The following is a 23,251-nucleotide window of genomic DNA, read 5'->3' as shown; positions in this document are numbered from 1 at the left end:
AGCACTGGAACAGATTTCTTTTCACTGCCTGGAGGTGGGTTTCGTGAGGTTAAACTTACTTTTTCAAATTCCTCATAAGCAACGTGCATTAACTTTCTTGTGCCCAATACTTTGAGTAACTGAGAACTCAAATCTCTTGAAATTGCCTCCACCAAACGCAGGGCCCTCTGAATGGGATATTTTGTGTTTCGGATTTTTCTCAAATGGGTGAAAATTGCAACAAGTGCCTGCCTTATTTTGTCCAGCTCAGTGGCAGAGAGTAAGTCATTGAGAGGGAAGTCTTTCATCAGCGGGTTGTAGTCATTCACGGTCTCCAATGCCTGCTTTAGACCTACATCAACAAGGAAACAGCTATAGGTTTTCATATAAAATAATAAAACGCAGAGATATATCCTAACAGGGAAACATTTTGATGCTATGATGCTACAAACCTTTAGAGACTGTTCATGGTACCTGCAAAGGAAGCATTACGAATAGCCTGCGTGTAAGAGCAGGCTCAACCCATGAGCACTCTCACTACTGTGGGGAGAGCCTAGTCAGTTCTCACACACACACACACACACACACACACACACACACACACACACACACTCTCTCATGCATGTGCTTCCTACGTCATTTATGCATAAGTTTAGAGATGCTAAAATGTTGTCATCCTTGAGAACACTAAAATGTAATTTCAGCCAGGCTCATGCCTGTAATCCTAGCTACAAGAGGCTGAGATTTGAGAATCGTAGTTCAAAGCCAGCCCTGGTAGAAAACTTACCTACAATTAGCTACTAAAAAAGACAAGGGCAGGGCTGGGAAGGTGGCTCAGTGGTAGAGCGCTTGCCTTGCATTTCTGAGGCCCTGGGTTCGATTCCTCAGCACCACATAAGCAAAAAGAAAAAAGCCAGAAGTGGGGCTGTGGCTCAAGTGGTGGAGTGCTAGCCTTGAGCTGAAGAGCTGAGGGACAGCGCCCAGGCCCAGAGTTCAGGCCCCACAACCGGACCCCGCCAAAAAAAGAAAAAGACAAGGGCTAGGAAGGTGGCTCAGTGGTAGAGTGCTTGCCTTGCATGCATGAGGCCCTGGGTTCAATTTCTCAGCACCACATGAGCAGAAAAAAGCCAGAAGTGGAGCTGTGGCTCAAGTGGTAGAGTGCTAGCCTAGAGCTGAAGAGCTGAGGGACAGCGCCCAGACCCAAAGATCAAGCCGCACGCACAACAACAACAAAGTATTAAGAAAAGTCTCTAGGTAGGCATTCAGTAGTAGTGAATGCCCAGATAAACTGTTCAACATGATCAGAAAGTAACCAAAGGTTCTACTTGAAATTTCCTCTAACATTTAAAATGTAGGTACCATACTTACCTGAGCGGAAGCAGGGAGGGTGGAGATGAACATGACAAGCGGTATAATTTCGTGTGTGCGTGTGCGTGCATGCGTGCGTCAGTTACAGGGCCAGGGCTCTGTTGCTAAGCTTTTTCCCTCAAGCTAGTTTTCTACCACCTGAGCCACACCTCTGGCTTTTTTGCTGGGTAAATGAAGTTAAGTCTCATAGATTTTTCTGCCCAAGGCTGGCTTTGATCTGTGATCCTCATATGTCAGCCTTCTTAGATGCGGGATTCCAGGCGTGAGCCATCTGCATCCAGTAGACAAACAGTATACTTTTAATTACTCAACCAAACATGTCTCTGAGGTATAGAGCTGTAGAGAAATGCCTCACAATGCTGGGTAAAAAACATTTGTTTGGCCAGGTTAAACTCCAGTTAATCAGCAAAAAGCCAGAAGTAGAGGTATAGCTCAAGTAGTAGAGCACCAGCTTTGAATAAAAAAGCCAAGAGAGCTACAGTTCAAGCTCCAGTACTGAGACACACATGAAAAACATTTTATTCAATATCACTACAATGTTTGGATTTACTAGATTTACTCTGACCACTTAGACAGAGGAAGAGAAGGCAACATTGATCAACTCTGCTCCTACAGCTTCCCAGAGAAAGTATGTCTGCATGGTTCAAAATACCTTCCTGCCTGAGATTGTGAAAAGCACACGTATGTTTATACAGGAACCAAGCAGTTGATAAACAGAAGGAAAATTCCCAGTGCTCATCTCATTATCTTCATATTTACAAGTTGTCTTAGGTTCTCAAAAGCCCTGAAGGGGAAGGAGTTATGTAGAAAAACCATTTTAATCCTCTAGAACTAAAGGAAAGATGAGACAAAGCACAAGGAGGAAACCAAGCAGGTGACACTGTTCAAAAAGAAATATACAGGGCTGGGAATGGGGCTTAGTGGTAGAGCGCTTGCCTAGCATGCATGAAACCCTGGGGTCCATTCCTCAGTACCACATAAACAGAAAAAGTCAGAAGTAGCACTGTGGCTCAAGTGGTAGAGTGCTATCCTTGAGCAAAAGAAGCTCAGGGACAGTGCCCAGGCCTTGAGTTCAAGTCTCAGGAGAGAGAGAGAGAGAGAGAGAGAGAGAGAGAGAGAGAGAAATGTACACATTACCTGACTTATGTAACCCCCTCAGTACCTCACCTTTACAATAACAATGACTACAACAACAACAACAACAACAAAAAAAAACCAGCCTCTGTGAGCTAGAGGCATGGCTCAAGTGGTTGAGTCCCAGCCAAGCAAATAAGGCCATTAGTTCAAACCCCAGTACCAGCAAAATAAAAACAAAACACTTGGCAGAATGGCTCAACTAATGGCTGGGTGTGGTGGCATATGCTTGTAACCCCAGGCTGGCCTCTGTACAAAACAGCAGAAAAAGGGGCTAGAGGAGCGTCTCAAGAGACAGAGCCCCTGATTAAGCAGCTGATGCCCTGAGTTCAATTCCCAGTACTACCAAAAATAAAACACCAACAACTGTCAGGTACTGGTGGCTCACGACCTGTAATCCTAGCTACACAGTAGGCTGAGAACTGAGGATCACAGTTCAAAGCCAGCCTGAGCAGTAAAGTCCATGAGACTCTTATCTCCAATTAACCACCAGCTAACTAGAGGTAGAGCTGTGGCTCAAAGTGGTAGAGCACTCGCCTTGAGCACAGCAGCTTAGGGACAGCACCTAGGCCCTGAGTTCAAGCCCCACAATTAAAAAAACACAAAACAGCAACAACAATCCAGGGCTAAGGCTGCGGCTCTGTAGGAAAGCATGCCTGGCCTGCAAGTGGCCTGGGTCTGGTCCCACAGTAGACCTACTCATTTTCACCTACACTACAAAGATTTCTTACAACCCTGTCAGTAGCTTATGAACTGAGTTAGCTCCGGTTCTCACCTGTGTCAGTGTCGAAGCTAACGGTGGCATGGAAGCGCTTGCCATGCTTCAGGATGTCCAGAGTCAGGAGGACCTCTGGGCTCTCCCGCTTCTCCTGGATTCGGTATAACGCACGTTCCAAGTTTAGCCAAAAACTGATTTCCTGTAAGGCAGTTCCTGATGCAGGATCTCGATCCAGTTTGGTCACCTATGAAGACAAAGTAACATTCAAGGATATTCACTACTTACCCAGAGAACAAACAAGTATTCCTGAAATGCACTACAACTCCACATAGACTACCTCCCTGTAAAGCGGAAGTGGTCTGCTTAGAGTCTGCTGGGGTGGATGCTCAGGGCTAGTGTGGTCACTGCACCTGACCATCCCACTCACACCCACACCCGCGCCGGTCCTGCGTGAGCACTGCCAGGAGAAGCAGGAACCACTTCCAGGTTATCCCACGAGTTACCTCCCTGACAAAAGCCCAGACCAGCTTCCCATAGATATCAAAGAGTAATCGAATTTTTACACAATTTTTCAATACTGTGTTCTTACTTTTTGTTTTTTGGGTCCGGTCGTGGGGCCTGAACTCTGGGCCTACGCACTGTCCCTCAGCTCTTCAGCTCAAGGCGAGTGCTCTACCACTTGAGCCACAGTGCCACTTTCGGCTTTTTTCTTTTTGCTTATGTGGTACTGAGGAATCAAACCCAGGGCCTCAGGCATGCAAGGCAAGCGCTCTACCACTGAGCTACCTTCCCAGCCCATGTGTTCTTACTTTTTGAATTTCTCGGATCCACCGGTTAACTCCAGATTGCAATTGGTTAAGAAATGTTGGATCTTCAACTTTATCTCCAAAATCTGTAACTTTTGGCTTTTCTCCGCGTTCATAGCACTGTTTTGCAACATTTGTAATGACTGGATGGATCGGGAGGCTGATCTCTGGAATCTCAATGTTCTGTTGCAAGTGAAGGAGTCCCATTTCAAGTTCTGCAATCTTCTTCTCAACGGAAGGAGCCATCTTATCACCATCTCTGCAAGGATCCCAAAATAATTAGGGCACTAGGGTCTCCACAGTGACCAGCAGAGAGGAGTTACACCACCTTGATTTGCTAACTTCTCCTGGGCTCACAAGTTTTACATCATCCTCCACATTGCCTGTGAACAAATTAAGTGAAATTACATTCAAACTACAGAAAGAAAGAAGGGATTTTACCTGTCTGCCTTGCCAGACTCTCTGATGTAGGACTTGAAAAAGGGAGCCACCGCATTGCTAATGAAGGAATGAAGCGTTTCATAGGGAGAGTCTTCACTGAGCGTAAGAACGCGGAGCTGAGAAGACACTGGTTTATCTGCGTCAATCACGGGGGTGCGCTTAATGAATGCCAAACTAAGAAAAAAGCAGAGGGAGAAATTACACAGGACAAAGAATAGCATTCCTAATCATTCTTACAACCACAGCCTTTGTGTTACACTCAGATTCACTCACTTGAGGGTTTAACTTAACAAACATGTTAAGAACTGTTGTTCTAACTGGGAAGCTTACAGCGGCCTTTCTGCACCCAGTACGTGAGGGTGACTGAACCATCGCTGGGGTCATGGCATTCTCCCAAAAGTGGTCTTGAACTCAGTCTTGGCTTAAAAATTCCTGCCCTTGCTGGGCACCAGTGGCTCATGCCTGTAATCCTAGCTTCTAGGCATACAATCTGAGACTCTTACCTCCAATTAACCAGCAAAAAACTGAAAGCGTATGTATGGCTCAAGTGGTAGTATGCCAGTATTGAGCAAAAAAGCCATGGAAGACAGTAAGGCCCTTAGTGGAAGCCCTCGTACGGGCACAAGTGTGTGCGCATGCACACACGGGGAGACCCGGGCTTAAAGTCAGGGCTGGGCACTATCTCTAAGATTTTTTGCTCAAGGCTAGCACTCTGCCATTTGAGCCACAGTTCTACTTCTAGCTATTGCTTGCTGTTGTTGGTTAACTGGAGGTAAGGTTCTCATGGCCTTTCCAGCCCATGCTGGCTTTGAACCTCCATCTTCAGGTCTCAGTTTCCTGAGTAGCTAGGATTACAGGTGGAGGCCATAAGCACTCAGCTATACTTACAGTATATTTCTTGTAGTGTTGGGGATCTGCCCAAGTCCTTGTGTGCACTAGTGCTCTACCACCAAACGACTTCCCCAGCCCAAGGACACCCAGGAGTTCAAGCTACTATTCTTGCAACTCTTATGTAATGCCTCCAGAGTGCTGGAATTCCAGACCCAGGCTTCCATACCTTGCAACTGTCCTGCAACCTTGAAATCACTCAGAAACTTCTGACAACAAAATCAATAATTATAGTACTTACATTTGCCTATTTCTACTAGATTAATTAATACCAACTTTCTGGAAGGTGAAAAGTCTACTAAGATGCATTAAAAACTTTAACAATGCTTTGCATCTGAACTAATAATGCTATCTTTAAAATTTTCTCCTACAAAAAAATCAGACGAGCCAGGTATGATAGCAAATATCTGTAATTTCAGCACTTGGGAGGCTGAGACAGGAGGAGGTTTGCAAGTTTAAGGCCTTCCTGGACTACACAGAGAGTCCTTGCCTCAAAAACACAAAAAGCCTTGTCTAGCAAGCACAAGGTCAGTTCAATCCCTAGTACTGCATAAATAAATAATCTCGAAACAACAAAAATCAGACCAGTATAAAAGAACGTTTTCTAGTTGGGGCTGGGAAGGTGGCTCAGTGGTAGAGCGCTTGCCTCGCATGCATGAGGCCCTGGGTTCGATTCCTCAGCACCACATAAGCAGAAAAAGCCAGAAGTGGGACTGTGGCTCAAATGGCGGAGCGCTAGCCTTGAGCTGAAGAGCTGAGGGATAGCACCCAGGCCCAGAGTTCAGGCCCCACGACCAACAACAACAACAATAAGAATGTTTACTAGTTACTTATAATGATGAAAATCAGATAAAAATCTGAGGCTGTATTAGACTGAGTAATAAAAAATCAAATTAAAACCAGAGACTAGCCAAATCCTGATGACTCATACCTATAATCCTAGCTACTCAGGAGGCTGAGATCTGAAGATTGTGGTTCAAAACCAATCTAGGCAGGAAAATTCATGAGACTCTTATTTCTGAATAACCACTTATGGCTCAAATGGTAGAGTCGTAGGCTTAAGCATAAAAATGCAGGGACAGGGCTGGGAAGGTGGCTCAGTGGTATAGTGCTTGCCTTGCATGCGTGAGGCCCTAGGTTCGATTCCTCAGTACCACATAAGCAAAAAGAAAAAAGCCGGAAGTGGCGCTGTGGCTCAAGTGATAAAGCACTAGCCTTGAGCTGAAGAACTGAGGGACAGCACCCAGGCCCAGAGTACACGCCCACGACTGGACCCCCCCCCTAAAAAAAAACAAAAACAAAAAATGCAGGGACGGCACGCAGGCCCTGAGTTCAAGCCCCAGGACCAACACCAAAAACCAAAAACACCAGAGCTAGGCACCAGTGGATCGCATCTGTAATCCTAGCTAGAGAGAAGGCTGAGACCGAGGATTGTGGTCTGAAGCCATTCTGGGCAGGAAAGTTAATTAATTAATTAATCACAGGAAAAGCCGGAGTGGAATTGTGGCTCAAGTAGTAGTGCTAACCTTGAGCACAAAAACTCAGGGAAAATGCCTAGGCCTAGAGATCAAGCCCTAGGAATTACTATTAAGTACATTAGAGCTCAAATATAAGAGGAATGCCATTATGTGACAATTATTTTAGAATTTATACCAAATTGAAAACCTTCCAAATTTGAAGGCATAAAACCAAAAATATTTAAAAAGCAGAAGTCTTTGAGTGTTTTTTATGTGCTCAGTCAATTAAGATTCAAATTTGTAATCACAAACATCATAATGCAAATTCATAGTACTCACCTATTGGACTTAACCCCATAATGAATGTCTATGTTGATATTATAGGAAATGAATTCTTTTTCTTCTTCTCCTTCGTCACCAACATCCTCTACAATCATAATAAATATTTTATCAAATTAATGTCAACATTTCCAATTTCTTTCTTTCTTTTTTGTTGCCAGTCCTAGGGCTTGAACTCAGGGGGCCTGGGCACTGTCCCTGAACTTCTTTTGTTCAAAGGTAGCGCTCTACCACTTGAGCCACAGCACCACCTCTGGCCTTTTCTGTTTACGTGGTCCTGAGGAATCGAACCCAGGGTTTCATGTATGCTAGGCAAGCACTCTACCACTGAGCCACCTTCCCAGCCTGAAATTTCCAATTTCTTTGTCAACTGCTTGGAGAATGATTCCCCTATCCCATGTTGGGCACTGAAGTCCCTAGGTCATCAGAACTACTATTTTCCCAACTCCAGATGTGGTGATGCACTTGCGGGTTCGAGGTGGATCAAGCAGTACTGGGTATGAGTTGTTGCAGGGATTAATGAGCGGGCTAGGGTGAAGCACTGGAGCAGGGCTGGTCTGCACACAATTGCAGGCAGATGCTGCTGGCTTGGCCAGTTTCTCACTGTCCCAGCCCAGCAGATTCATCCCCAGTGTTCCCCACCCTACCAAGCTCACCCTGTCAGCTCTCTACTCTGCACTCAATACGCGTCACAACTAACCGTAGGGGTGGCCTGCCCTTCTTATTCTTCTTCTTCCCATTTTCCTACTACCCAACATAACCAAAACAACACAGACACTCGGCAAGAAGGCAGGGAAGCCTGGGACTCTACACTAGCACAGAGCACAGGAGGCCCAGGGCAGAGCCCAGCTGAGTCCAGCTGAGACCAGCTGACTGCTATCAAGATGCTCCCCGGGGCAGAGGCATTGGCCAGCCTTCCACCACAGCATCTGGCAGTCTGCTCTGGGTTCAAGTCAGAAATGCCTTCTCTCCTCAACTGTGAGCTCTTAAAGGCTCGAGCCTATGCTAGAACACAGCACAATGCTGAGATGTATCTATTTAGGAGTCATTCTGGGAAGGTGGCTCAGTGGTACAGCGCTTGCCTTGCATGTATGAGGCCCTGCTTCCTCAGCACCACATAAGCAGAAAAGTCCAGAACTGGCGCTGTGGCTCAAGTGGTAGAGTGCTAGCCTTGAGCTGAAGAGCTGAGGGACAGCGCCTAGGCCCAGAGCTCAGGTCCCACGACCTGAATTTGAGCTGGAAGTGGTGCTGTGGCTCAAGTGGTAGAGTATTATTAGCCTTGAGCACAGAGAGGTTCGGGACAATGTCCAGGCTGAGTTCAGGCCCCAGGACCAGCAAAAAATAAATAATAAATAATAGAAAGTTAATTTGGGCTGGGTGCTGGTGGCTCAGGCTTGTAATCATAGCTACTTAGGGAGCTGAGATCTGAGAATTATGGTTTGAAGCCAGCCCAGGTAGGAAAGTCTGTGAGACTCTTATCTCCAATTAACTACCCAAAACCCAGAAGTGGAGCAGTGGCTCAAAGTGGCAGAGTGATAGCCTTGAGCACAAAAAGCTCCGGGACCGCACCCAAGCCCTGACTAGGCCAGGCACAGTGGCTCATGACTGTACCCACTTGCTCAGGTGAAGATAATGGTCTGAGGCCAGGCTGGGCAACATAAAAGCTATGTACAAGGAATAAGTCGATTATGGCTTGAGATAGACCGCTGGCAAATCCAGAGACGCTTTCTGAAAAATAACTAAAGCAAAAATGGGCTGTGGTAAGTCAAAAACAAAAACAAAACCCCAGGAGCTGGGAAGGTGGCTCAATGGTAGAGTGCTTGCCTTGCATGCATGAGCCCCTGGGTTCAATTCCTCAGCACCACATAAGCAAAAAAAAAAAAAAAAAAGCCGTAAGTGGCGCTGTGGCTCAAGTGGTAGAGCGCTCACCTTGAGCTGAAAAGCTCAAGGGACAGCGCCTAGGCCCAGAGTTCAGGCCCCATGACTGACCAAAAAGACAACAACAACAAACAAATAAACAAAAAGCCCCAATCCCCTTCTTATTTAACAATAAATTAGTTTCAAAATGTAGGTGTGTAAAAATTTTAAATAAGTAACTCAAAATCAAAATGGAAAAAGTAGCTGGGGGAGTCAAAGGTTCATACCCATAATTGTAGCTACTCCTGAGGCTGAGATCCAAAGCTCACGGTTTGAAGCCAGCCTGGATAGGAAAGTCTGTGAAACTATTAACCTACAATTAAGTACCAAAACCCCAAATGTAGAGGAGCTGTGGCTTCTGTGGTAGAGCACCAGCTTTGAACAAAAAAGCTCAGGGACAGCACCCAGGCCCTGAGTTCAAACCCCAGGACTGACAAACATATGAAAAATAGTAAAATAAATAGAATATAAATTTGTAAGAAGGGAAGACAAACCATATTTTTCTTTTTCTTTTTTTGAGGGGCGGGGTCTAGTCGTGGGGCCTGAACTCTGGGCCTGGGTGCTGTCCCTCAGCATTTCAGATCAAGGTGAGCACTCTACCACTTGAGCCACAGCACCACTTCCGGCTTTTTTCTTTTTGCTTATGTGGTACTGAGGAATCGAACCCAGGGCCTCAGGCGTGCAAGGCAAGCGCTCTGCCACTGAGCCACCTTCCCAGCCCCAAACCATATTTTTTCATCAAGCACTAATCTACAAGTGGCTTAAACATTCTAGCTGAATCATCTCTGCAATGATACACTGTGTGAAATTTGTTTTGGTAAAAATTATGATCTAGGGATTAATTATACATGATTTACCTTTACATTTAAGCCAGATGTAAAAGAAAAGGCAATAAATTTAACAGATACAGAGTCAGGTCCTATTGCTTTGAAGCGAAGTGACCTTGGGAAAGTCATTTTTCTTAACTGGGGCTTCAAATTCAGTTAACCACTAAATAGCTGAAAGTGCAGCTGTGGCTCAAGTGGTGGAGCACTAGCCTTGAGCACACACTAGCCTTGAGTGACCGGGCCCTGAATTCAAGCCCCAGGACCAGCACACATACACAGAAGAGGAGACAAAAAATTCACTTGTGGATGCTGGTGGCTCGTGCCATAATCCTGCTCAGGAGGCTGTGACGGTGGCCTGTGGCTAGCCCTAACAGAAAAGTCAGCGTGACTTCATCTCCAAAATAACCAGTAAAAGGCAGGGCTGGAGGCACAGCTCAAGTGGCGACCACCAGCCACACAAATGTGCAGAGGGAGTGCAAGGCGCAGTGTTCAACCCCAGCCCTGCCAAAACCAACCAGCCAACCACACTACAGAGGGAGCGCAAGGCGCTGCGCTCAACCCCAGCCCTGCCAAAACCAACCAGCCAACCACACTACAGAGGGAGCGCAAGGCGCAGCGCTCAACCCCAGCCCTGCCAAAACCAACCAGCCAACCACACTACAGAGGTAACGAGATTTCCAAACTGTTTTTGGTACAATTTTAAGAAGGGGAAAAGCGGGTAGTAGAACATTCTAGTATGCCAAGTACTACCCAGAGCTTTTGTGGGTACTGGCAAGAGACAAAGCATCACTAAGGCCTTAAGGATGCTGCAGTACAGGGGAGAAGCCATGGCTGCGCCCGGGTGCTCATCACCCGTCTCTGTGCATCTTGGTTTCCAGTCACGTGCTGCCAAGGCTCACTGCTGGTGCTCGGAGCACAGTGCCTGCAGGAGAGGGCAGTACTGAGAAGTCCTAGCGGGGCTCATGGCAGGCACTGGGGTTACCAGAACCTCCCACCACGAAGGGTGTTGTCAGACAGAGCTGCTGAGGCATGAGTTGGGACTCGGTGCTGGGCACCGCGCCCAGGCCGCTCCATCCAGACTAGGAAGCCATGACTGCCACCGAGAGGCCCAGCGTGTCCTGAGTGCAGGGTCCTCCTGCTCTTTGGCAATGTCACCAAAAGTTTAATTTTAAAATTATTTTTAATGGCTTCAAACTGGCTAGACAAGGCAATCATTTCGCCAACCATTTGTGTATGCACGACTACACTGTAAGGCAGCTCACGCTGCCACACTTACGGAGGCCATCTGTACAGCACTAGCACGTGGAGACAAAGCAAGTAAAGACTGTCCCCACAGGTGTTCAGGGGATGGATTATGAAACATTTTCTCCATCAATTTCCTAAATTTTCCATAATACTGGCCTACAGTTTATATAAAATAACACTCAAGCAGTGCACAGAGACGTGTGCCAGGTGTGCACTGTATAGTCCTGACACTTAAGAGGCAGAGGCGGGGGGGGGGGGGGGGGGGGGGGACTGAGTCCAACCTGGGTTACAGAGTGAAATCATGTCTCAAGAAAACAAAAAGCCAGGTGCCGCTGGCTCAGTCGAAGGCTGAGACCTGAGGATTACAGTTCAAATCCAGCCTGGGCAGCAAAGTCTGGGAGACTCTTGGAGACTCTTATCTCCACAATTAAGCAGGAAAAAGCTCAAAGAGGAGATAAGGCATCAGCCTTGAGCTAAAAAGCTAAGGGAGAGTGCCTAGGCCCAGAGTTCAAGCTCTGGTACTGGCACACACACATACACAAACATTAAACCAAGCTAAACAAACAAACAAGCAACAAAGCTGGATACTGGTGGTTCACAGCTGTAATCTTAGCTACTCAGGAGGCAGACATCTGGAGGAATGTGGTTCAAGGCCAGCTTGGACAGAACAGCATGGAAAAACCCCATCTCCAAAATAAGTAGGAAAGGCTCAGATCCAGAGGTGGCTCACAGGGCAGAGTACCAGTCCACAAGACCCAGAATACAGATGGGTACTGACACACAAAAACGTTCTATAATGACCAAGAGGAATCACTGCCGCTGCCAGCATGCTGCCAGCAGTTCCACAGTTCCGGTAGCAAGCTCCATTCCAGGAGATGAGTCATGTGGTGGGTGTGGCGAGCACTCCCTCGGCACTGGGGTATGGCACTGCAGCAAGGCTGCGGTGGTTTGGGAAGACACGCCCAATGACATAATCCTAGCACAGTGACAATGCAAACAGACATTCCCTACTGCTTTGCTAAGTCTGACTGGTGAGAAAATAATGTCATTACTAATCAGTCACACAGAATGCAGCTTGGGTTGAGTCTTTATGCAAGATCAAATGAAGTCTCGGTATGTCTGATTCTCACTTACAGAACTTATGGCACTATTTGATAAATTTCTAAATAAACTTTTTGTTGTTGTTGTTGGTCGTGGGGCTTGAACTCTGGGCCTGTGCACTATCCCTAAGCTCTTCAGCTCAAGGGTAGCACTCTACCACTTGAGCCACTGGCGCCACTTCCAGTTTTCTGATGTTTATTAGAGATAAGTGTCTCATGGGCTTTCCTGCCCAGGCTAGCTTTGAATTGCGATCCTCACATCTCAGCCTAAGTAGCTAGGATGACAGGCGGGAGCCACCAGTGCCTGGCTTGAAATTCTTCTACAGAAACATTTTTAAAAAGTTGTTCAAAGAATATAACTGCTTGCTAGCTTATAATAACAAAAAGGCTAGTATTGTTGTTGCCTATTTTATCAGACAGTTTTAGTCCCAGTAAAGCTTGGGTCAGTTTCCTGAAGCACATAAAGGACCAACACTGCCTGTGAACAGTTAGTGCACTGTCTGTGAGTGGGGTTCTAGACATACACGGGGGGGGGGGGGGGGGGGGGGGCCGGCACGGCTGCCTCCTGCAGGCCGCGGGCTGTACTAGTGTCTCTAGAATCTTGGAGCTGCTCTGGTCACTTTCTGGTCTACTGACTTTCTAGAGATGTTCAGCATGGTATTAATCTGTGAATACCTTTATTGGAAGACTAATTATTCCAAGTTACTAGTGATTCGTGTATGACGTTGTGAATCAGGTGACCACTGTCCTCTGATGAATGAAATGCATATAGGATGACAGCTCAGTCACCTCAAGACCTACACTCCCTCCTGAGGAGACAGGTCATGAGTCCACAAAGTATGGCACCAATGGGCAGCTGGAAAAGGGATAAAGGACGCAGGCAAAGAAACAGGAGAAGCAGCAGGAGCTGCAGCACCCGGGTCATTCCCTCATTCCCTCCGTGGCTCTTCCCGCCCAGCTTCCTGCTTCTTAGCGCTGGCTAAGGTGAAGTCATTATCCTCAGTCCTTCCTATTTGCTCCAGGTTCCTTTCCCCCTTTTAAGATGTGAAACCTTCTAGTTCCACATTATCTTGGTCAGTCACCACCATCCACATCCTCTTTTTGTAGCTTGCTCCTGACCTCTCCTCCTCTAAGGAGGCTGGGCCTCGTTACTACACCATTCCCTGCTCAGGTTCAGAGCAAATGACATGAGATTACCTTTCCCAGTGTAACATTCCTAGAGGGGTGAGACAGGGGCACTAAGCTCCATTTAATACTCGCAAGATACAAAAGTAGAGTTCACTTAGTATTCCTAGGAAAAAGCCAAGAAATATAAACACTGAATTACTAATGCCCTAACATCTTGAGACTTAGTGCTTCTTAATAATAATTTAAAAAAGTAATTGCTATGACAGATTAAATATTCCCATTTGAATAAGTATCAAGTAATTGCAGAGAACTTTGTCTTCAGATTTCAGAATCCTCCTTACAAAGCCCTTTATCTGATTCCTTTGTTTAATAGGGTCTCCCAGCGCGCCCCCCCCCCCCCCCCCCTGTGGCTTACTGCCTGTCATCCTAGCTACTCAGGAAGCTGAGATCTGAGGATCTTGGTTTATAGCCAGCCTGGGCAGAAAAATCCATGAGACTCTTATCTCTAATTAACTAGCAAAAAGCTGGAAGTAGAGCTGAGATTTAAATGGAAGAGCAGGATCCTTGAGGGAAAAAAAAGCTCAGGAACAATGCCCAGGGCCTGAGTTCAAGCTGTAGGAATGGCACAAAAACACAACAACGAATCTTTTTCCCAACTGCGTCTTAAAAGTCTAGGGCTTCGCCAGGCACCAGTGGCTCATGCCTGTAATCCTAGCTACTAAGGAGGCTGAGGCCTGAGGATCCCAGTTCAAAGCTAGCCCGGGCAGGAAAGTCCGTGAAACTCTTTCTTTTTTTTTTTGGGGGGGGGGGGTCCGGTTGTGGGGCCTGAACTCTGGGCCTGGGCGCTGTCCCTCAGCTCTTCAGCTCAAGGCTAGTGCTCTACCACTTGAGCCACAGCGCCACTTCTGGCTTTTTTCTTTTTTGCTTATGTGGTGCTGAGGAATCGAACCCAGGGCCTCATGCATGCAAGGCAAGCGCTCTACCACTGAGCCACCTTCCCAGCCCTCCGTGAAACTCTTATCTCCAATAAACCACCAGAAAACTGGAAGTGGCGATACAGCTCAAGTGGTAGAGCACTAGCCTTGAGCTGAAGAGCTGAGTGACAGCGCTCAGGCCCAGAGTTCAAATCCCAAGAGTGATTAAAAAAAAAAAGTCTAGGGCTTCAATTCCTTCCTGTTGAAAGAGAAGGAGATACCTCTTGCTTTCTTGCCGCTCTAGACTGGCATTTTAAATGCTGAGAGCCAATTCCTGTCCACCTTCATCTTTATCACTTATTTATTTACTTATTTTTATTTTTATTTTTGTGTCAGTCTGGGGCTTGAACTCAGGGCCTGACCACTGTCGCTGAGCTCTTCTGCTCAAGGCTAGCGTTCTACCACTTTGAGCCACAGCACCACTTCTGGTTTTCCGGTGGTTAATTGGAGAGGAGTCTCATGGGGACTTTTCAGCCTGGGGCTGGTTTCAAACTGTGATTCTCAGATCTTAGCTAGGATTACAGGTGTGAGCCACCAGCGCCTGACTAGCAACCCTTTCTACTCTTAGTCATCTCATTGATCATTGGAAGGGCCGTGAAGGCTGTAATCTGAAAATCTGAAATCTGAAACTTTTTGAGTACTGACAAGAAGTTCAAAAAAAGAATTCAGATTTCAAAATAGAGACGCTCAAACAATAAAAGTCGATACAAAATGACCAAGTCTGACACTTCTGGTCCCACATATTTTGGATCCAAGAAACCCAGTTTGAACTATGTTTTTTTAGTCATAACCTACACTTTTTATAAGACTTTCCATCTCTCCTCTCCATCTCTATGATAAGGAGTCCTTTACACAGCTCTGCTTTCTTTCCCATTCCACTCCCAGCCTACACATTAGAGAGGAGGCAAAACCCCATATTACCTACCTCCGGACAAACTGTAATTACATGCTTCAGATAAGCACACATGAAGGCAACCACTGTTTTCAGTCCTAAGCTAAGACACTGTGGTGAAGCATGCGCGCACACAGCACACACTCGTGCGCCAGGCCCGGCCAGGCCACTAACAGGCTGCAGAGCCCGCAGCTGGGAGCTGCACAGGGACGCTCACCAGCCCTGCTTACTTAGCACAGACTGAACACAAGAGCCACAATCCAAGCACAAAGGCAGTGGTGGAGCACTCTCCTCACATGCATGAGGCCCTGGGTTCCATTCCTCAGCACCACATACGCAGAAAAAGCCAGAAGTGACTCTGTGGCTCAAGTGGTAAAGTGTTAGCCTTGAGCATAAGCTGCTCAGGGACAGCGCCCAGACCCTGAGTTCAAGCCCCAGGACTGGCAAAAGGAAAGAAAGAAAAAAGGGGGGAAGGAAAGTATAGAACACCCAGTTCAGTAATGGACACCTGCCTATCTAGTCAGAATTTTTATAAGTACACCATGAAGATTATTTCCTGCAGACCAGATGTGAACGAGAGATTTCCTTTTCTTGTCTATTTTGGTAGTGGTGGTGGTCATGGGTCTTGAACTCTGGGCCTGGGTGCTGTCCCTGAGCTTTTCAGCTCAAGGCAAGTGCTCTACCACTTGAGCCACAGCGCCACTTCCACTTTTCCAGTGGTTTATTGGAGATAAGAGTCTCTCAGCTGGGCGCTGGTGGCTCACACCTGTAATCCTAGCTACTCAGGAGGCTGAGATCTGAACATCGAGGTTCAAAGCCAGCCCAGGCAGGAAAGACTGGGAGAGTCCTATCTCCAATAAACCACCAGAAAACTGGAAGTGGTTCTGTAGCTCAAGTGGTAGAGCACTGGCCTTGAGCTGAAGAGCTGAGGGACAGCGCCCAGGCCCAGAGTTCAAGCCCCATGACCAAAAAAAAAAAAAAAAGTCTCTTGGACATTCCTGCCTTGGCTGGCTTGGAACCGAGATCCTCAGATCTCAGCCTCCTGAGTAGCTAGGATTATAAGCCTGAGCCACTGGGACCCGGCTTGAGAGGAGATTTCTTAAAGTGAAAGCTGTAGCTTTTCATTCCCTACGCTCCAATTTTTCACTATCAAAATAAGCTCCTAAGATTGGCACCAGTGGCTCATACCTGTGACCTTAGGTACTTAGGAGGTTGAGATTTGAGAACTGTGGCTCGAATCCAGCCTGGGCAGGAAAGTCTATGAGACTCTCATCTCTAATACCTAATCAGAAAAGGTGGGAAGGGGTGCTGTGGCTCAAGTGGTAGAGCACTAGCCTTAAGCAAAAAGAAGTCAGGACAGCACTCAGGCAGAACCAAAAACCCCCAAAAACCTGCTAAGCTAGATGTTGGTGGCTTGTGCTTGTAATCCTAACTACTCAAGAGGCTGAGATCTGAGGATCATGGTTCAAAGACAGCCCAGGCAGGAAAATCTAGGAGACTCTCATCTCCAATTAACCACCAGAAAACCAGAAGTTGTGCTGTGGCTAAAAGTGGTAGGGTGCTAGCCTTGAGCAAAAAGCTCAGGGAGAGTGCCCAGGCCCTGAGTTCAAGCTCCACACCAACAAAAATAAATAATTTAATATATAAAATAAGCTGCGCCGGGCGCTGGTGGCTCACGCCTGTAATCCTAGCTACTCAGGAGGCTGAGATCTAAGGATCGCGGTTCAAAGCCAGCCCGGGCAGGAAAGACCGTGAGACTCCTATCTCCAATAAACCACCAGAAAACCGGAAGTGGCGCTGTAGCTCAAGTGGTAGAGCGCTCGCCTTGAGCTGAAGAGCTGAGGGACAGCGCCCAGGCCCAGAGTTCAAGCCCCACGACCGACAAAAAAAAAAAAAAAAAATAAAAAGAATGTTCCAGCCTGGCACCACACACACACACAGGCCCTGAGCCCCAAGACACACACACACACACACACACACCCAGGCCCTGAGTCCAAGCCCCAAGACACACACACACACACACACACACACACACACACACACACAGGCCCTGAGCCCCAAGACACACACACACACCCAGGCCCTGAGTCCAAGCCCCAAGACACACACACACACATACACACACAAACACACACACACACACACACACACACACACACACACACACACACACACCAACAAAGCCAGGCGCTGGTGGCTCACACTTTTAATCCTAGTTATTCAGGAGCCTGAGATCTGAGGATCAAGGTTCAAAGCCACCCCAGGAAGTAAAGTCTATGAGATTCTTTTTTTTGTTTGTTTGGGTTTTTTTAAACTGTATTTTTTTTTTTTTGGTCTTTTCTTTTTTGGTACTGGGGATCAAACCCAGGACGTTGCACTTGCTAGGCAAGCACTTTGCCACTGAGCTACATCCCAGCCCAAGTCTGTGAGATTCTTATCTCCAATAAACCACCCAGAAAACCAGAAGTGGTGCTGTGGCTCAAGTGGTAGAGTACTAGCCTTGAAGAGCTGAGGGACAGCGCCCAGGCCCAGAGTTCAGGCCCCATGTGTGACAAAAAATAACAACAACAAAACACAAAAAACCAAAGATGTTTGTCGGGTGCCAGTGGCTCACGCCTGTAATCCTAGCTACTCAGGAAGCAGAGATCTGAGGATCGTGGTTCAGAGCCAACCCAGGCAGGAAAGTCCGTGAGACTCTTATCCCCAATAAACCACTAGAAAACCGGAAGTGGCGCCATGGCTCAGCTCACCTTGAGCTGAGGAGCGCAGGGACAGCGCCCAAGCCCAGAGTTCAAGCCCCGTGACCAAAAAAAAAAAAAAAACCAAAGATGCTGATGGGATAAGCACAAAACCCCGTACCACATACACAAAAAAGCAAAACTGCCAAAACAGCTCACAATCTTTATTCTCTACTCTGAAAAATGCTATACTTTTAAGAAAAAGTTTACAGCTAGCTGGGTTAGAAATATGGTTTCATATAAATATGTCTGTATTTAATACAGGTGGTTTGGAAACTCCCTTCTATTAAAAAAAAGAGAAGGGGCTGGGAAGGTGGCTCAGTGGTAGAGTGCTGGCCTTGCATGCATGAGGCCTTGGGTTCAATTCCTCAGCACCATATAAGCAGAAAAAGCCAGAAGTGGAGCTATGACTCTAGTGGTAGAGTGCCAGCCTTGAGCTGAAGAGCTAAGGGACAGTGCCCAGGCCAGAGTTCAGGCCCTACAACCTACAAGAGAGAGAGAGAGAGAGAGAGAGAGAGAGAGAGAGAAGGTAAACCAGGCACGGGTGGCTCAGGTCTGTGATGCTAGCTTCTTTGGAGGCTGAGATCTGAGGATCAAGGCTCAAAGGAATTTCAGGCAGGAAATTTTGAAAGAAGCTTATCTCCAACTAACCACCAGAAAACCGGAAGCAAAGTTGTGGCTCAAAACGGTAGAGCTCCAAGAGAACTCAAGGACTGGGAGAAAATGAGGAAAGAGATGACACTGTTCAAAAAGAAATGTAAGCGCGGCAAAGCCAGCCCAGGCAGGAAAGTCTGTGAGACTCTTACCTCCAATAAACCACTAGAAAACTGGAAGTGGCACTGTGGCTCAAGTGGTAGAGCTCGTGCTGGTGATCCACGCCTGTCATCCTAGCTACTCAGGAGGCTGAGATCTGAGGATCACAGTTCAAAGCCAGCCGGGGTAGGAAAGGATGTGAGACTTTTATCTCCAATAAACTACTCAGAAAACCAGAAGTGGCGCTGTGGCTCAAGTGGTAGAGTGCTTTGCTTGAGCTGAAGAGCTGAGGGACAGCGCCCAGGCCCAGAGTTCAAGGCCCATGACTAACCAAAAAATAAATAAATAAAAATGTAGTCATTACCTGATTTATGTAATTGTAACCCCTCTATACATCACCTTTCCAACAAAATTTAAGAGGAGAGAGAGGAAGGGAGAGAGGGAGGGAAAGAGGGAGGGAGGAGGGAGGGAGAGAGAGGGAGAGAGAGGGAGAGAGAATGCTCAGGGACAGGCCCCAGACCTCAAACTGAGCCCCATGACAAAAAAAAAAAAGCCAATGCTAAGTCCTGAAATTACTTGCAGACAAGCCTTCCACCAGAGGCCCAGCTCGTGCTGGGGTCTGCACTGTCCAGTGCAGCCAGGCTGCTAATAAGATCAGTAAGCTGCTCGCATGGCATAAACTTGGGCTAATTTTCAAGTTTTTCCTCAGCTTTTCATAAGGTGAAAAATAACTTACACAGGCTCAATCATTAGAAATAGCAAGGATTTTTATAAAGAAAAATGAAGGAATTTTTCAATTTTAGATACTTTCACTAGTCAGCTCTCAAAAGTGCAAGTCATTATGGAGCTGTGATGTGGACGCTGGTATCCATTTGCTGAAGAAAAGTACATTCCTTTGATATGTTCACCTGTCACCAACAATAATTCTAGCAAAGTCTAACTCTAAAATGTCTGAGAAAAGTGAATTATTGATGTGCACTGTAGAAGCAAAAAGCAACAGAGAAAAGGGAATCATGATACAACAGTGGTATCACTAGACACTATGTTGAAAATGAACTATATAGCTTGTGAGTGGGGACAGGAGGGAAAAACCAGGAGAGCGACGGAAGGGGTGACACTGTCCAAAAAGAAATGTACTCTCAGGGCTGGGACGGTGGCTCAGTGGTAGAGTGCTTGCCTTGTATGTATGAGGCCCTGGGTTTGATTCCTCAGCACCACATAAGCAGAAAAAGCTGGAAGTGATGCTGTGGCTCAAGTGGTAAAGCGCTAGCCTTGAGCTGAAGAGCTGAGGGACAGCGCCCAGACCCAGACTTCAGGCCCCACAAACTACCAAAAAAAAACAAAAAAAAAGAAAAAGAAAGAAATGTACTCTTCATCTGACTTATGTAACTGCAACTCCTCCGCACATCACCTTAATAATAACAATTTTAAAGTTAAGGTTGGTAATGTGACTTAGTAATAGAGAGCTACCCTAGCTTGCAATAAGCCCTGGGTTCTTCTATTCCTCACTACCACTGAACAGAAGAAGCCAGAAGTGGCACTGTGGTTCAAGTGGTAGAGTGCTAGCCTTGAGCACAGGGATAGTGCCCAGGTCCTGAGTTCAAGCTCCAGGACTTGCAAAATTAAATGAAGAAATAAAATATTTAAAAAATCATGATCCAAGGTAAATAAAATCACTAATTTAAATTCATATGTTGCACAATAAAAATAGGACAAATGGGTCCAGGGCTCGTTACAGGCTTATGTCTATTATCCTGGCTATTCAGGAGGCTGAGATGTGAGGATCAAAGTTCAAAGCCAACCTGGGCAGAAAAATCTGAGACTCTTACCTCTAATTAATTACCAAAAAGCTGATAGTGGAGCTGTGACTCAAGTGGTAGAGCACTAACCTAGAGTGAAAAGGCTAAAGGGTCAGCACTCAGGTCCTGAGCTCAAGCTTCAAGGCACACACGCACACAGACAAATGAATTACTGAAACTTTTTTAAAAAAATGCAGGTTAGCTGGGTGCCATTGGCTCACAGTTGTAATCCTAGCTACTCAGGAGGATTGAGATCTGAAGATCCAGGTCCAAAGCCAGCCTGGGCAGGAAAGTCCATTGAGTGGCGCTGTGGCTCAAGTTGTAGAGCACTAGCCTTGAGCTGAAGAGCTGAGGGACAGCACCCAGGCCCAGAGTTCAAGACCCATGACTGACAAAAAATAAATAAAAATAAAATAAACACAGGTTAAACTTTATTTTAATAAAATACTGTGCATGCATTTTTTAAAATGTCCAAGAAGCAATAGATCAAAAAGCTGACAATGGCCTTATCCGGACAGTAAAGTCATAGTTCGTTTTATCTCATGTGCATACTTTAAAAGTGAGTTAACGTTTTTTTTTTAATCAATGTAGATTTCCATTAAAAAAAAAAAAAAAGGAACCCTGAACAATGGTCGTACTCTAAATCTGGGTACCCTTGAATGGGTATTTGCTTTGAACATTCCAGGCGAATCACAGAAAAACACTCTTACACTCTACCAACCTCTGGCCCAAACCAAGGCTACAGTGAAACATCTCACCGCAACCTTGAAAGAAACAAACTATCAAAAAGAAACGGGGGGGGAGAGGGGGGCGCACAGTAAGCTCTCGGGCGCGCTCCAGGCACAGACCTGACCCTGTAACAAACGCGTTCCCACACCGCACTTCCAATCTGCAGTCCCTAGCCACCCAACATTCTCCCGGACGCCATGCGGGTTCCCAGCAGGGCCTGCCACACCCATTCGCAGAACTGTCACACACCACCCCAGAGGGCTTTTCGGCAGCTGGACTGCGGTCTGCAAGCGGCCTTTCTCCTCCTCCCTCGCCAGGCCCCACCTCGCGCGTTCACCCCGGAAAGCCAGACTCGGTCCTGCGGGGGGGCCCTGGTCAGAGCCCTGGGCGCCTCGCGCTGGAGGCGCGGTGCGGGAACGCGGGTCACGGGCCGGAGCTGACCCGGGGGTCCAGCCGCCGAGCCGGACGCGCGGCCTCCCGGGCAGGCCAGGCCCGCGCGTGGGCACTCGCCCACGGCCGTCGGGCCGCGGCGCCGGGCTGGCCGCCTCCCTGCGGGCCGGGCCCCGCCGCAGCCCTCCCGAGGCCCGGCCACGAAACGAAAGCAGCGAGCTCATGTGACACCGGAGGCGGCGAGGCCTCCGCCCGGCCCGGGAGACGCCGTCTCCACCCAGCTCGGCCATCTTGAGAGGCCCGAGCAGACAAAGCGACCCCATTGTTTGGGGGTGACGGCCAAGACAGGGGCGCCCTCATCCCTTCCCGAGAGCAGGCAGGGGTCCTCCCGCGGGGACCCGGCCGGCCGAGGGGTGTGGCGAGGGCGCGACGCGGGCGCGGCGCCGGGGCTCTCCCGGTGCGGGGCGCCTGCGGGCTGGGGGCGGGGGCTGGGGGTGCCCGGGCGGGCGTCTGCGGCCCGGGGGGCTTCCGAGGGGCGCTGCGGCCCACGAGCCCCGGCCGGCCGCGCCGGTCCGGCCCGCGCCCGCCCGCCCGCCCGCGCCCGCACCTTTCAGGGTGGAGCGCTCCACCAGCACCGTGTGGACCTGCGGGTCCGACAGGAACTTGCGCATCTGCTCCAGCGCGCTCTTCTCCTCCAGCGCCGCCTCCAGCGCCGCCGGCGCCTCGCCGCCGTCCTCCAGCAGCAGCGGCACCAGCTTGCGCAGGTGCTTCTGCAGCACCGACACGTCGGCCACGTTCTGCACGGCCGACACCTCCAGGCCGGCCGAGCCGTCCTCGCCGCCGCCGCCGCCGCCGCCGCCGCCGCCGGGCTCCGACATGGCGCCGCGCTTGGGACCCGTGGGGGGCCCTGAGGAGGTGGCCCGCGCGCGAGGGGAGAAAGTGCGAGAGAAACGGGCGCCGGAAGCCGCACCGTCCGCTAGCCCACGGCCGACTGCGGCGAGCGGAGCCGGCTCCGCCCTAAAGCCACCGCCGCCCGCCGGCCCCTCCCCGGCCCGCCCGCCGGCCCCTCCCCGGCCCGCCCGCCGGCCGCAGCCACCGGCGCCCGCTCGCGGCCCGGCGTCACGCCGCCGCGCGTGCGCGGGAGCCTGGCCCGGCGATGCCGCCGCGCGGCACCCTGGGACTTGTAGTCCTAGGGCTGGCTGGGTCCTGCGTCTCTGCAGTGTGAGGAAAAGATGGGGCTCCGCCTTGGCACCCGGAAAGATGGAGGCGGGGCTGTGTCCCTGTTGTTCACTGCAGGGACCCAGCGGAATAACGCAGAGCCCTAGAACTCCATAAACAGCGAATGAATGATGTATCGGGGGAGCTTGTGCCCGGCACCGTCCTCTCGGTGAATGAGAACATATGGAAGGCAAGGAGATGAGGGGTGTGCCCACCATCACCCTGGCTAGACCGGGAAGAGAGTCGGTGGGCAGGGGCCTTCCCGGCCTGCCTGACGCCGGGGCAGGGTAAACCTAGGCCCGGGAAGACTGAGACCATCATTCCCCCGAGGGCGCTGGGACTCCTGGGCGGCCCCGGGCTGCCGTGCCGCTCCGTGGGGCTGCGCACCCGGGCTGGCAGGGACCTGGGCTG

General features: G+C 48.7%; 1 protein-coding gene across 2 annotated transcripts in view; it reads right to left on the bottom strand.

Moving 5' to 3' along the window:
* The window catches only part of Dync1h1 (dynein cytoplasmic 1 heavy chain 1), a 102,477-nt gene extending 79,849 nt beyond the window's left edge, over positions 1–22,628 (bottom strand). The window contains exons 1-6 of one of the 2 annotated variants that reach the window (XM_042696924.1): positions 22,230–22,628; positions 7,131–7,218; positions 4,447–4,620; positions 4,009–4,264; positions 3,257–3,443; positions 60–331 (exon numbers count right to left, since the gene is read on the bottom strand). In XM_042696924.1, the coding sequence (XP_042552858.1) occupies positions 60–331; positions 3,257–3,443; positions 4,009–4,264; positions 4,447–4,620; positions 7,131–7,218; positions 22,230–22,500 (1,248 nt within the window). In that variant the 5' untranslated portion in view covers positions 22,501–22,628. The remainder of the gene's footprint in view (positions 1–59; positions 332–3,256; positions 3,444–4,008; positions 4,265–4,446; positions 4,621–7,130; positions 7,219–22,229) is intronic. The other variant, XM_042696925.1, reaches the window with a different exon arrangement.
* Between the last annotated feature and the right edge of the window lie 623 nt (positions 22,629–23,251).

Source organism: Dipodomys spectabilis, unplaced genomic scaffold (assembly GCF_019054845.1).
Source record: "Dipodomys spectabilis isolate Male_0828 unplaced genomic scaffold, ASM1905484v1 ptg000212l, whole genome shotgun sequence".
Lineage (NCBI taxonomy): Eukaryota > Metazoa > Chordata > Mammalia > Rodentia > Heteromyidae > Dipodomys > Dipodomys spectabilis.
This window is presented reverse-complemented; position numbering and strand designations above follow the sequence as displayed.